Source organism: Brassica napus, chromosome A7, assembly GCF_020379485.1.
Source record: "Brassica napus cultivar Da-Ae chromosome A7, Da-Ae, whole genome shotgun sequence".
NCBI classification, from domain to species: domain Eukaryota; kingdom Viridiplantae; phylum Streptophyta; class Magnoliopsida; order Brassicales; family Brassicaceae; genus Brassica; species Brassica napus.
The window spans coordinates 16,505,709-16,521,097 of record NC_063440.1 but is presented as its reverse complement, the minus strand read 5'-3'; the positions used below and the strand labels follow the sequence as shown (position 1 = coordinate 16,521,097).

General features: G+C 33.1%; 2 protein-coding genes across 3 annotated transcripts; one reads left to right on the top strand and one right to left on the bottom strand.

Moving 5' to 3' along the window:
- Nucleotides 1-5,533: 5,533 nt before the first annotated feature.
- On the top strand, nt 5,534-9,274 carry LOC111208338 (purple acid phosphatase 21-like). The gene is made up of 6 exons (XM_048736987.1): nt 5,534-5,746; nt 5,932-6,223; nt 7,488-7,885; nt 8,114-8,287; nt 8,602-8,690; nt 8,800-9,274. The coding sequence occupies exons 1-6, from the start codon at nt 5,594-5,596 to the stop codon at nt 9,002-9,004; spliced, it is 1,311 nt and encodes a 436-aa protein (XP_048592944.1). The 5' UTR covers nt 5,534-5,593; the 3' UTR covers nt 9,005-9,274.
- Nucleotides 9,275-13,605: 4,331 nt separating this feature from the next.
- On the bottom strand, nt 13,606-14,901 carry LOC111203607 (zinc finger A20 and AN1 domain-containing stress-associated protein 6-like). Of its 2 annotated transcripts, none has more exons than XM_022697513.2 (2): nt 14,684-14,901; nt 13,606-14,404 (listed from the first exon to the last, which is right to left on the bottom strand). In XM_022697513.2, exon 2 carries the CDS (start codon nt 14,381-14,383, stop codon nt 13,820-13,822), a length of 564 nt encoding a protein of 187 aa, XP_022553234.2. In that variant the 5' UTR covers nt 14,384-14,404; nt 14,684-14,901; the 3' UTR covers nt 13,606-13,819. The 2 variants fall into 2 exon arrangements, with proteins under 2 accessions (XP_022553234.2, XP_022553237.2); XM_022697516.2 differs by having other exon boundaries at nt 14,480-14,793.
- Between the last annotated feature and the right edge of the window lie 488 nt (nt 14,902-15,389).

Below are 15,389 nucleotides of genomic sequence, written 5' to 3'. Positions count from 1 at the left end.
TTAATGGATTTGTTCTTCTTTGTCGTCTCCGTAAATTTATGTTTATTTTCAGTCAAGATTTTTCAAATGATAAATAAAATAAATGGCTAAGAATAGTAAACGGGAAACACGTGTGTATGTGTTGTTATCCAAAGCTGTTACCGCAAAAGGAAAAAATCTTCAGCACATAATCAGAGGTGTGAAAAGATCACTAAGATGTTAAAAACGAACAAGTCACTGAGCCAAAATTACCCGAATTCGCCGAAGCAACTAAAATTACTCAAGTCACTGAGCCAAAAACGAACAAGTCAGAGATGTGCAGCATAGCGCAAAGAATACCGTCCAGCATGGATCTCATAGAGCAGTCAGGTGATGCATTCAAAATGTGAATCTTCATAAGACAAGTAGAATTATCGGCTGTAGAATCGTCTGTAATATTTCTCATAGTTGTAATACCACAATTATCGAACGTTTAAAAAAAACTAAAATTACTCTATCTCTCTTCTTTCTCTTCCTATTTCTCTCTATCCTTTCTAAATGTTAAATTTTGGTTTTATTTGATTATTTACAAATAATTCCATTTGTTTTGAATGCTTTCCAACCAAGCAGGTTTAGACTTTATCGGACTATATGTCCTTTACTGGTTATTTCCCGAATACATCTATATACAAATGCATGAACTTTTTATTTTGGAAGAGAAAAGAGGTGGGTCCACTGAAACCACAATTCGATACATTCCCATGGATTTGTTGGTATATTTGCAAGGCGAGGAATGACACTCTTTAATAGAAAAATCGTATCTCCGATTGACACTCTCCAACACGCGTCTATTGAAACAGAATGTTAGAGAAAGGCTAACAAAAAGAAAGAAGCAAATAAGGATCATGACGATCCTCCTCCTGCATAGATTGAGACAATGCTCCCTTGGATACCCTGAATCCTTATATGTCAAATTAATGCGTCATGGATCGATAATGGCAGTGTCAGTGGCTTAGGGTGGAGTCTTAAGAATCAAATGAGTTCTCAATATTCTGGATTACAGGCGTGCAACATGAGTCTCTCAGCTTTGCATGCTGAGATGGAAGGTTTATTTTGGCCAACCTCATGTAAGAGAGAAAGGAGGATAACCTCGATACGGTTCGAGATGGACTGTTCGGACCTAGTGGACATGACTACAAACCCGGTGGATTGGCCAACATTCACACAAAGATCGAGGTGTTCCAAATATTACAGGAGGATTTCGAGAATGTGAGCATGTCTCATATTCCTCGAAGTAGAATGGTTGGGTTGACACGTTAGCAAAACAAGCAAAGATCAGAGACTATATTTTTTTCCATATATATCAGACTCGGCCAGACAGAGATGCTCCTCGGGGAATCGGCTCATCTGACCACCACTTGATTTATTGTAGATGGGAAGCTGGCAAAAAAAAACAAGGAATGAGAACAAAAATCAGGACTGGACTTGGACATAACCAAGTAAAACATTCGTATAGGATCTCAAATTTTTTGAAGAAGATTCTCAAATTTGTAAAAGAAAATTTTATCAATTTTTTTAAAAAAATGCTTCCAATTCCTCTCAAAATCTCAGGACCAATCCTGACAAAAATCAAATTTGAAAATCTAAACGGAACCAATCAAAAATAATATGGGTTGAACTAGCCAACATAAACATCTACATTGCTCTTGTTTGTTTTATGATATTTTAGGTTTTGAATTTTATAAACCCCGAAAACCTAAATTTTGTTAAAATCTAAATTTTTTAAATTAAATCTGCATTTAATCTTGATATTTGATCAAATATTTGAAATGCATTTGAAGTTAGATTATGTAGTTACTTGACTTACTTTTGAAATTTTAACAGTGTTGTTTTTCTCTTTTTAAGATTAAATAATATTGTTACGTGTTTATAGAATTATTAGTTGTTAATATTAATTTATTCATGTTTTCTTTATCTTAACAATCATTTTAAATCATTTCATCAAGCCTTTGTTAGTACAAACTTACAAAGTTTGTGAAACTAAAGTATATACTTTTGAATTAAAATTAACTCCGAATTTAGAAACGGTTTAACAGGACTTGCAATGTGTATATATACTAACCAAGTACAAAAAGAAACTAAATCCAAACCAAACTTTAAAAGTATCTGAATGAAACTAAATTTCATGCTTTTGAACTGACTATGATTGGGCATCAGAACGTCCAGATCTAGTCGTAATAGCACCGAGTCTAAAGGAAATTTTGCTCTTTAGTGTACGAGTCGATGTCGTTTTGCTGGCAATGTTCATGAAAGTATTTGATATATTAATGTAAATATAACTGATATGACTTTAAGACTATGTAATACCTTCGACAAGTTTGCTGAAAACATAGAAGACGGGGGAAGCCTAAAACTACCATAAGCTAGAGACGAAAAAAAGTTAAAGGAGTCTTAGGAATTACGGCTACCACGCCCTCTGAAAATCTATTTTCATTTCTTTTTATTTGTTGTCTACACTATATCCTAAACTTTTTGGGTCGGTTTAATAGTCTTCATTAATCTATCTTTCTCTAATTAAAATTCTATTGAACAACTAGGGGATACAAACAAATCAATCAATAATATTAAAAGAGAAAGAGTTTTAATAAATCTACTTAAAAAAGTTGTTTGGACCCTTTCATTAACTAACAATTTTTTTGGTGTCCATAATAATTTATTAACAATATATTACCTTATATTTCTCTAACAATCATTTAATCACTACTATATATCTTTGTTTTTCTTTTTGAACTAAGCTATATATCTTTGTTGGACTTATTAAAATCAAATATCTTACAATACGTATAACACCAACTATTTACAAAAAAATTAAAATACCATAAAATACTTTAACGAATGTAGAGTTTTACTGAACACTGTTCGAAGTTTATATTATTGATAAAATGCTATGATACAAAGACATTTCATAGAACTTATAATTTTTTAATATCAACTCCTAATTTTACGAGTGATGTTTAACATATGATAATACGTCAATTCCGTTTCGGATATTAATATTCGTGTTTCAATTTAACTTAGCTTAATTTTGAAATTGAGATTCAAGCCATATATAAGATCCCCATTCACGAACCAATAAGTTTAAAACCAAACATATTGTTAATTTTGGAGTAAACATACCGGTTTACTATACGTATTGATATATTGTATTCTAATGTTTGTGGAATATTTATACAAACAAGTTAAAAAGTAATGATGTAATATTTATACAAACAAGTAAAAAAATAATGATCTTTTTTTTTGTCAACAAATAATGATCTAATATACTTTAAAATACGAGTCGATTTAAATCCATAACTTAAATACCCGTAAAATTCATATAATTTTCAGGTATGTAACTGATTCGATTAGGTTTGGGTATCTAAAACCTAAAGTACCAGTAAACCTGAAAAATACCTGAGACTCTAAATAAATACCCAAATAAATACGTGAAAAGCCCGTATTTTAACCTAAATCATGAATCGAGAAACTAAAAATACCTAAAATTTAATCTGAATACCCAAAATATATTTTAAAATTTTGAAATTTTACCCAAAACCTGAAACAATAACCAAAAATCCAAACCTGAAATTTAAAAGAATATCCAAATTAAAAACATATACGAAATATCCATACATACCTAATATACAAAAAAATTCCAATTAATTTGGGTACATGATCGGGTTTCGGTTATGATCCGGACCAGATCAAAACCTGTGGGTCTTAAAAATTAACCAGTAGATACTTTGTCCTAGACTCAAACCGAACCTATATTTTCAAGTCGGTCTTTGTTTGTGTTTTTGGATCCAGATAAAATAGACAGACCAAAAGAGTTACATAAAAATATACACACAAAATCTTAAATGAACTTATTAATAAATTATATAATTTTACAAAAAATATCTACCTCAATATAATAATATTTTGTAACATAATAATGTACAACAATCTACAAATATTAATTCATATCAAATTGTTTATAGTTTAAAAAAACCCGCGCTTTTTAAGCGCGGGTCAAAATCTAGTAACTCAGTTATAAGTTATAACTTACAACATACTTTCTTACAAGGCATTTTTAAATTTTAGTTGTATTTAAGAATATATCAGGAGTTTCTGTTTAGGTATCGGTTGCATTTTTCTTAGGAGGATCCAAAATTGGTTAAGCTTGTAGGAGGACCGATGGATGTCTGATTATCAGACTCTGATATTGATATGTACACTTACACTTTCAGTCGGTAAGTTACCACACCGGTTATATATCAACATATTTCTATTATTGTAGAACATAAAAGTTAATTAAATTGTTGAATAATATAAATATGTTGGAGCCAGATTAAAGAAATTGGCTTTGATTAACTTTGAATAATACTTAGAATCTTGGATGTGGAAAAAGTTATTGAAGCTCAAACCCTTAGCTGCGCAAATGTATAGAGTGGAGATAAATAGTGGTTCTACATCTTCTTTCTGGTATGCGAAATGGTCATCTCTGGGAATTTTGATTGAAGTAGCTGGGGAGAGAGGGAGCATGGACTTGGGCATTCCTATAAATTCCACGGTTGAATGGGCTGTTCAGAGATACTGAGCAAAGAGACATAGAGTACCTACTCTTCAATTGATTGATGAAGAAGTAATAGATCTACAAAATAGAGGTTTAAATCAGTTGGAAAATGTTTGTCTTTGGAAGTAGGAGAATGGGGATTTCAAAGAAGTTTTCAGCACAACTCAAACTTGGAATCTTATCAGGGAGCAGTCGCAGAAAGTTCCATGGAGCAAGGGAATTTGGTTTCCGGGTGCCACTCCAAAGTTTTCTTTTCTAGCTTGGATAGCTATTCATAATAGATTAGCAACGGGGGACAGAGTATTGAGATGGAATCCTCAGGCTATATCTACTTGTTGGCTATGCAAAATAGTGACTGAAACTAGAGATCACAAATTTTTTGAGTGCTCTTATTCAAAAGAAGTCTGGTATGGGATCATTAAGGATATTGCGGGAGATAGGAGGTCTTATCAATGGAATAGTGTGATTCAAGGTGTAGTGAATGATCCAAATGGAAGAGTTAAGACTTTTCTATTGAGATATTGTTTTCAATCAGTGGCTCATGCTCTTTGGCAGGAGAGAAATAGAAGAAGAGTTGGCGAGTCTTCTCAACCTCCTTCCTGTCTGATCGCAAAGCTTGACAAATTGATAAGGAATAGAATCACTTCGATAAGGAGAAGAGATGGAGGAAAACATGAAGCTAATGGAGGAGCAAAATAGCTATCAATTTATAGAGTTATGTTTTTTTCACATTTGTAGAAATGAAGCAGTGGAAACTCTGTAAAAAGTTTTTTTTTATTTGAATAAAATTTAACATTCTTTCAAAAAAAAAAAGAAATTGGCTTTGATTTTTTTTTTTTAATTACTGCTAAACAATATTAGAAGATAAAAGAAAGCTGCAAGCAAAACTCTAACAAGAAAGAAAAAAAAAACAAGAAAAACGAAATGAGTGACTTGACGAGTTGTATAAACAAACTTGAGACATCCACATCTCGTCAGTATTTAAATAATTCATCAGATCTTGTTCACCGTCATATTCACCTTAAACTCTTTGAAAAGAAGATGAAAATCTTTGATCTCTTTCTTAGCTTCAGTATCTTCTTCCTCTCTCCGTTTGTATCTCAAGCATATAATCATGATTCGAATTACACCCGCCCACCGCCTCGTGCAGACTTCATCGTCTCTCACGGCCATCCAAACTTCTATCCTCAACAGGTCTATTTAAATGTCTTAGTTCCTGTTAAAATTTCATTACCCTGAGTGTGAGATGCGTACTCCATAAGACAATGTATTGTTGTAACAATCTTATCATGTATTTAATCTATCACAGTTCAATTGATTGTTAACACACAAAAATATATTTAAGTCATATTAGTTAATCTTGATTATAAATTATGTAGGTGCATGTATCATTGGCGGGTAAGGATCACATGAGAGTAACATACATAACGGACGACATGAACGTTGCATCAATGGTGGAGTACGGTAAAAGCCCAAAAAAGTACGACAGAAAAACAATTGGAGAATCCACTTCTTATAGATCCTTCTTCTACAGCTCCGGCAAGATCCACCATGTCAAGATTGGTCCTCTTCAGCCAAGCACCACTTACTATTACCGCTGCGGTGGCCATGGTAAAGAGTTTTCTTTCAGAACTCCTCCGTCCACTTTTCCAGTCGAGTTTGCCGTTGCTGGTAAGTAGCCCCTTCATTAACTCTCTTTTCTTCACTATCTCATTTTCATGTCATTTATTTTTAACGGAAGGTCTAAATTCCTATATAAGTTCAAGGCTACATCGAGAGATGGTACCTTTACATTTTAAACATGTTTTTGACAAAAATGATCTTAGCTGCCAAAGTTCTTTGATAGGACGGCAAACGTTTAAAAATTGACTATATAACTCGGAACCAAATGATAAAGTTGGTTTGTTCAGTCATGCACTAGCTGGCTAACTTAGTTTGGCTAATTTTAGTTATTTATTAAGAAATAAAAATAGGATTAGATATACAAGATTTACTGTCGTTCACCAAATATATATGGGTCCATATAGTCCTAAAAAGACAACCAAATTTGAAGAAAAAAAATATACGACATTAGCCTACCGGAATTTTCCCATGTGTAACCATATATATTTAAAACTTTATGCTTATGAAAAGATATTAATTAAAACTGGACAATATATGTTTATGCAATAACACGCAAACCATGCAGGACGTTACTTGTATTCCACTTTTTATACATGTCCACAACTTCCCCGTTGGAGTTTGAAGTATACGCCAAAATCCCAAGCTTAAAGTTAAACATAGACTTACTTTTTTCTTTTTAGTCGCCGGTTATAAATATTTCTAGGGGTTTTGAAATGGATTTATACGTGCATGAATTGCCTTTGGTTCCAATATTTAGTATTGTGGTTGAGTTGAGATTTGTTTCCAACGATCATACAATCAATGATTTACATGCATGATTTTGATTCCTAATGCATGGCTGCCTCATACAATAATCGTAACTTTACTCATTAACTTAGATGTATTATAGATAATCTATTAATCATTACATTAGTTTAGTTTAGTTAACTCAATCGTAACAAAAAAATCATTTGCATATCAAACATATTAATTCATAACTATTTTGAGATGTATCAGTATTAAATAATTTAATTCATTTTTTTTTCTCAACACCATACATTATGTGCACTTGAATACAAGTGGTTACGCAACAAACAATAACACAAACGACAAACCACGACCTCAAATAATTTATCTCGTTTGAATTATAGATAATACATTTGTTGAGTTGAATTCAACTCATGAAACACACCATCAATGATAGCTTGGATAGAGATTGATCTATTTTTGACATCTTTATTTTATATATGCTTGATTTTGGTTCATGCATTTTAAGAAGCGGGTTTCTAGCTAGTGTACTTACGCAAGACAAGTTTTTGTTCTGAAATTGAAGGTGACCTTGGGCAAACTGAGTGGACGGTGAAAACATTAGATCAGATTACAAAACGGGACTTCGATGTCTTCCTACTTCCCGGTGACCTCTCCTACGCAGACAACCACCAGCCACTATGGGACTCTTTTGGCCGTCTCCTGGAGAACCTGGCTAGTACTCGCCCATGGATGGTCACAGAGGGAAACCACGAGATCGAGTCTGCCCGGATCATTGAAGAACACATAAGCTTTAAAGCATACAATGCCCGATGGCTTATGCCTCACGCTGAAAGTCTCTCTCACTCCAACCTTTACTACTCTTTTGATGCAGCCAGTGTCCACATTGTTATGATTGGTTCTTACACCCAGTATGACTCCCACTCTGAACAGTACCGGTGGCTCCGTGAAGATTTAAGAAAGGTAACTTGTACATTATATATTACTTGGAAAATACATGTTTCATATATATATGGGTCTAATTAAGTTCGCACTATTTGTTAACAACATTACAAATAGTCAAGCAAAACTCACATGACTGATACATATTCCGGAAATTGGTTTGAGTTTCCAGATATAATATTCATTAAAATAAATATTTCAACTATTTCTTTAGTTCTTGAAATTAGATTATTATTTTTGTGCGAGGAGATTGACCGTAAAAGAACGCCGTGGTTAGTGGCGGTGATGCACACGCCATGGTACAGTACAAACAAGGCGCATGAAGGTGAAGGGGAGAAAATGAGAAAGGCCATGGAGGGTTTGCTTTATCGTGCTCAAGCCGACGTTGTTTTTGCCGGCCACATTCATACCTACGAACGTTTCGTAAGCACCATCTTTGTTAACCTTTTCCTCAATTGAAAATACAATTCTATAAAAAAAAAAAAATACAATTCTAATGCAACGAAATTTATAAATCACATAATTCTGCAAACTTAACGGCTAAATCAAATGAATTTGTCAATTGACATGCCACATGTTTTAAGTTAAATAAACTTTTACGTAATGAAAAAAAAAACTTTTACCTAATGAATTTGTTTGTTACTTTAAATGATTAGTTACTTAGTTATGTACATCTAAATACTTATTTCTAACAAGATTTTCTTACTCTATTGATTCCAAATTATGACTGATGCAAGAGGTCGGTATACAACCACAAGGCCGACCCATGTGGACCAATGCACATAACCATCGGTGACGGTGGCAATCGAGAAGGGCTGGCTTATACGTATGTCATGTCACATTATTCATCTAATATATATTTTTTGCCCAGTTCAATGGTTTATGTATCTTTTAAAAAATTCGCTAAGTGAACTGAATAAACCAAACATTTACAGGTTTCATAACCCTCGTTCACCGTTGTCGGCATTCCGTGAATCGAGTTTTGGACATGGAAGATTGAGAGTTATAGACAAGAAACGAGCACATTGGTCGTGGCATAGAAACAACGACAACTTCTCAGTTATTGCGGATGAAGTATGGTTCGAAAGCACGTCGTCATCAGCACATTGTATTCTTAATCGCTTTAGAAATGAACTCTAAATCCCTTTTTACCATAAAACATCATACATTACTCTTCTCTTCTCTTCTTTATTTGGCGTCGTCCTTAGTAAAATAATCTCAAATTTCGGTTAGCTCACAGCTCATAACATAGGCGTGTCGAATTCGAATTTGGAACATTGAATTACGTTTCAACATAACTTGTTAACATATAGAGCCATCACATATTAGTAACAATGGTTGGTTACAAACTTGTAATTTCTAAGAGCTCAAAAGTCAAAACCATAATTTTATATATGAAAGAAAATATTATAAACCTTTTCAACATTTTTTACAAAATACTACATAAATATCTAATTGTTGGATACGTGCAATATTCTCATATCGTTTCATGATAATAAGTTATCACAAGCAATGAAGAACTCACTAATTTTTGTGCACCAATGAAGAACTCCCCTCATCCTTTTATATGTAGGATTGGTTAGTTAAAGGTTCACATCAGTATATTTCAAATCATATACGACCCGATCAATACTTCAAATCATATACTTCCATAATTCATTTCTCTTCAAAAGACCCATTCAATTTTTTATACAATATTATAAAACTGGAGGGAAATATCCAAATACATATCTTATTTTTTATAATACATATCCCCTATATATTAATCCAAAATTTTTTAAATGATAACTCTTAGGAACATGCTTACGTGTCATTTTCACAGCTTTCCTTGGACCTCTTATTTAATTTTCCTTATGTTACTAGGAAAACAACAACGTTACCATCGCGTGGACCGCTCAAAATAATATAACATGCATTTTCATTGAATGCAATACAATAACTTCTAAAACATAATAATTATTTCCATCGACATAAAACATCAAAGATTGAAACTGGTTTATTAATAATAGAACCAATGTATGTTCTATTAATTGGAACAATCACACATTGTTTTACATAGTTCGATAATATAACTGATGTTAAAACATAAATATATGTTTATATTTATCAAATCACTATCAACTATATAAAAACATTAGTTATATTTGATCCTAGAATATAGTAATTAATCAAATTACTAGCTAGGTCGATAATAGATATGTAATCAATTTATAAGAATAGTTAAACATAGAATACTTTGGATAAATAATTTACTAATCAAAAACTTGAAAAGTCGAATCATTTGAAACATAACGTGTTATATATCATGTAGAATATTTATTCAAGAAAATTTGTTAGGTGTCTATATTTACGTTTTTTATATATTAGATATATATTTCAGAAAGCCTAACCATTGTCCCACATAACATTTTTTATTATGTATATAATATTGAAGGAAAAAAATTGATATTAGTATATATGTACGTTTATTATATATTAGACACAACTGTATGTATATGTGTCAATTTAATATATTAATAGATTAGTGTATATATGTTTTTCGTCACTTTCAATATTTAAAATAAATATGCTATGTGAATGTTATAAAATTTGAAAATGAAAATTACCATATGTGGTGGCTTACGGAACAAATCATATAATTTACATTGATCATATAGTTAGTTTTACATTAACTCCTCATATTTTTTCATAATTCACAATCCTTTTTTAAACACTATATAATAATCTGACGTCGTATTAGATTTATATAATTTCTCTTTTATAGCAAAACATTTTCTATGTTTAGAAATGTTTTATTGTTCAAAGTCCCCTTTTAGTTCAATTTTTTTTTATTTAAGATAAGCACAGACATGAATGTTCTAGATGTACCCCAATAGTTATTTACAAAACTAATTTTTTAATTTTTATATTGTAACAATAAAATCTTTAATTTGTTTTGCAATTATGTAATATAAATATTTATGCAATATTATGCATTAAAATAATGTAATATATATCATAATTACTCGAGAATCAAGTGAATATAATTGTTTAGACAAACAATACCATTTCAAATATATTATGTATTAATTGTGAAAATGAATATTAATAACTTACCAAAAAGTTATAGTAATTGAATTATATACCTAACATTCATATATATATACATATATGCATTAATATTGGATTCGATTATTAACGAATTGATTTACTATTTTAATGAATTGACTTACAATCGTTCATTTATGCTTTAAATTAAGATATTAATTTACACACCTAATAATTATGAATAGAGAAAATAAATCTAAGCAAATGGGTTGTGTATCCTAAGGCCATAATCGTTTATAAACAAAAGTCGGCCTCTCTTGTAAGTATTGGATTTTTTTTCCCTTGGTTTAAAGCATGTATGTCTTTGTAGGGTCAAGTTTTTTTTTGAAATGGTGATTTTTTAGTTTATAACAACTGAATAACAAATTACATCGTTAGTTTTTTTTTTATAATCGAGTGTCCTGACCCCACCAAAATGGTCCAGTTAATTTTTTCTGTTAATTAACAATGTGTGTTTAAATGTTTTTCACCACGTGCAAGATGTAGATCTCAACAGAGAATACCAAAACATCGGTTATTTTATAAACCAGCTAAATATTGAACCAGTCCGATCATTTCAACATTTTTGCATATAAGATAATCTAAGTATATATTATACATCAAAGGCAATACTATATGATATTTACTGGTGTTATTTGTTGTCTTATTCTTTTTTTTGTCATCAACATAACAGACTCAATTAAGACTCTGCAAACCACATTGGTAACTCAGAATCCATATGAACGACGAAAGACGGTTGTTTTTTCGCACTGCGTGCCAGACTCTCCGCTCTTGTATTATGCATTCTTGATATATGGATAATCGTCGAGTGATTAAAACTCTCCTTCAAATGTTGAATCTCTTCTAGGTAAGTTGTAAATGCTGGCCATTCCGCTGGTTCTGAAACTATTTTCACCAATTGAGAACAATATGTTCCAACTGCCACATGAAACTGTTTTAAATTCTTCATATTTTCCATTGCCCAAATAAGGGTTTCCAGCTCTGAAATGAAGAGGAGAGAGACATGCTCTCGTATTCCTTGCTCCCATCAGTCCGTCGAAACCTTCTAAAGTACTTTACCAACCATTTTCTGAGAAAGGATCATTGTCTTTCCAAGACCCATCCGTAAAGCATCACCAACCCGAAATGTTAGGTAAAATATCTGAGTTTCCTTCCATATGTTGGGCTACCCGTTGTGAAAGATTTTTTTGAGCCTCCATCCCAACTGCAGAATATCTCTGGGATCAGTATTGATATTGCTGAAAACTATATTATTTCGACCTTTCCAAATGTACCCTAGAATCCAAGCAAAATGATGACTAGCCTCTGTCGGGGACACCCTCCAAAACAGATGATCCATATTCGCAAAAATCGATTGTGTAGGAAATACAGTTATATTCGATGGAATCTGAGAAATAGCCCAAACTTGGACGGCCAGGGGCATTCAAAGAACACATGATTTATTGATTCCACTTCTGCGCCACATCGTGAACATTGTGTATTCCCTTGAATTCCTCTCGCCTGAAGACTGTCCTTTACTAAGATACATCATGATATTATTTACCATAAAAATGCTTAATTTTGGGTGACACTTTATTTTCCAGCAAAAAAACTTAAGAACAGTCACATCTAGACCGTTAATCGGAAGCGACTTCTCTATATATGGATATATTTTCTCCACCTGATAACCAGATTTAACCGTATATTTTTTATTTTTGATGAAGTGCCATCCATCTCTATCGATGATATTGTGCTGATTCAAAGGTATATTTTCTATAATTTTTGCATCATTCGGAACCACCAAATTCCGAATTACTTGAAGGTTTCATGTACGTGAATTAGTATTGATGTGAGAGTTCACTATAAAATGAAGGTGGAGAATTTGTTGATTACTATTTACTGTTCTCGAGCGAATTGGTTGGAATCCAAAGTTCATTCCATACTAAAATAAACGATTTTTTTATTCTTTTGTAAAGGAAACTTGCTATATGTGCTTAATTGCAACTATTATTATACGATGAATCTATAATCTTTTAAAGGAAGAATCTATATTACTTGGGGAAAAAGTTGGTTAAGCTTTATGGCATGATTTATAGTCAACATAGAAATATACACAGATGCCTCCAATGACTTTCAAAGTCGTGTTAATTTTTAACAAGAGAATAATATATCATGTTTTTTCTTCTATGAACAAATTTTCATTATATGTAACTCAAGAAAAATCATCATTTCAACATTTATGGCCTTTTAGTTTGCAATCTTATATCTGAGGTCCAATACTATATACAAAATCTAATGTATGATACGAATTTTCGAAGCAAACATTATTTTAATCCGCGCTCCGCGCATGAGCGCGATTATCAACTAGTTAATATTGTTCCTAATGTATTTGAGAATTTGATTGTCCATTAGTATATAAAGAAAATTAAAGCTAAGAGCCTTCTTTTCTTTGACCAGTGACACATTCTTACCAACCTAATGCCCACTGGAGGTGGAATCATATAGCCTTGCATGAGACATTCCCCATCCACATAGCACACTAATGTCAGAATCTATAATCATTTATAGGCTTTGTAAGATTATCGTATTTTAGTTCAAAGACTTAAAATTATAATAAAACTTATATATTTTTTGTCTAAATAATTTTGTACACGCAAAAGCCACACACTTTGCCGGAGAGAAAAGCCAACGCGAATAATCTTATTTCTTTATGGGGAAAAGAAAATTAATTGGGAAGATGAGGAAAGCGTCACGTGACACGTGTCCTTCGTAGTACATATCTTTTACATAATGACACATCATGAACGGCTGAGATCAATCTAACACCATTTCTGGGGGACAAACGCGTTCAAACGATGATGTAAAAGTCAACGCATCGAACGGCGGCGATCAAATCTTCTGAAGCTTCGCCGCTTTGACGAGTGGGTTCGCCTTGGCGATCTCTTCGCGACCGGCCGATTTGAAATCGAAGGTGCATCCATGGACCTCCGGGTACCTGTGAGCCCCGCAAAAAGTCGTCCCGCACCGGCACTTGAACCCGGTCAACCCGACCCGTTTCCTACACGTCGTGCACCGATTCGGCCGTTTCTGCTGCTGCTCCGGCGGCGGAGTCACCGTCTTCGTCGCCGTTACCTCCAATTCAGCTGATGGGTTTCGAACGAGAGGCTGGATCATTGGAGAGGAGATGGAAATGGTCTCCGGTGATGGAGGAGATACGTCGGAGAGAGAGGATTCAACGGTGGATTGCATAGAGCCGATCTCTGACGACGGAGGAGATACGGCGGAGAGAGAGGATTCGACGGTGGATTTCATGGAAGCTTGCTGTTGCTTAAGGCAGAGATCGCCGTAGCAGTTGGAGCATAGATTCATGGTGGCGGAGCTGCCGAGGAAGCCGCAGTTGTTAGCACAGAGACGGTGGCCTTCCGGCGTCTGGCATCGATGCTCTTCCGCCATAGAGAAAGTTCGAGGCTTTACCTGGAGAGAGAAAAAAAATGATTCAGAAAAAGGTAACGAATATGCAGAATTAAAAAGAAAGAACAAGACACGAACAGGAATCTGGTCACCGAGAGAAACAGAACAAAAGAAAAAAAACAGAAAGATCGGTAATAAAAAGCGAAGAAAATTTTCCTCCGCTTTCTCGGCAACCAAACAGAGATGAAAAGGAAAAAGAATGAGATGGGAAGTTTATAAAAGAGGGAGAAGACAGAGAAGAGGTGAGAGAAATAAGGAGAGGAGGAGAGAGGTTATGTTTACCTGTTCTTGAGATAAGGAGAAGAAGAAGAGAGATGATGATTCACTGACTTTTTTTTTTCTTTACCAATTAACGATGAAATCGGGAAGGGAGAAGAAAGAGAGAGAGGATGGAAACAGAGAGACGACGCTGCTGAAAAATCGAATATTTATACACGTAACCCACTAAACCACGATCAAATTTTATACTAGTGATTAAATGTCGGCATGGTGGTGTCACTTGTTTGATACATATACTAATATACTATTTTAATTTAATGTTACAGAAGCAGTTAATTACCTCTCTTTTTTTCTTACCAGCAAAAGGATATGAATGATAAGTAATAATTAAAAGTTGCTAAAAAAATGATAAGTAACTAAAGTAGAGTAAATACAGGAACTGTTAAAAAAAGACAGCCTAAAATGATTATATTTCTCAGAACTGTTAAAATAATGTATTTACCTTGTCAAATAATATTCATATAATTAATTCTATTTAACTTGATTGTAGAATATTAAATGAGATTAAGAAGAAAAAAATTCAGCTAAATTTGTTTATCGTTGATAGTGTCAAGCAAAAATAAAAACTCGTTAGATGGGTCAGTCAAACTTTACACCGTGTGGATTAGTCGAAAAGGAAAAACGTACCGTGTTGATACAATAAAGAGCCACTTGGGATCTCTTCTTTAGGTCAACTTGGGATCTAATCTACCACTCGTTTCTAATTATT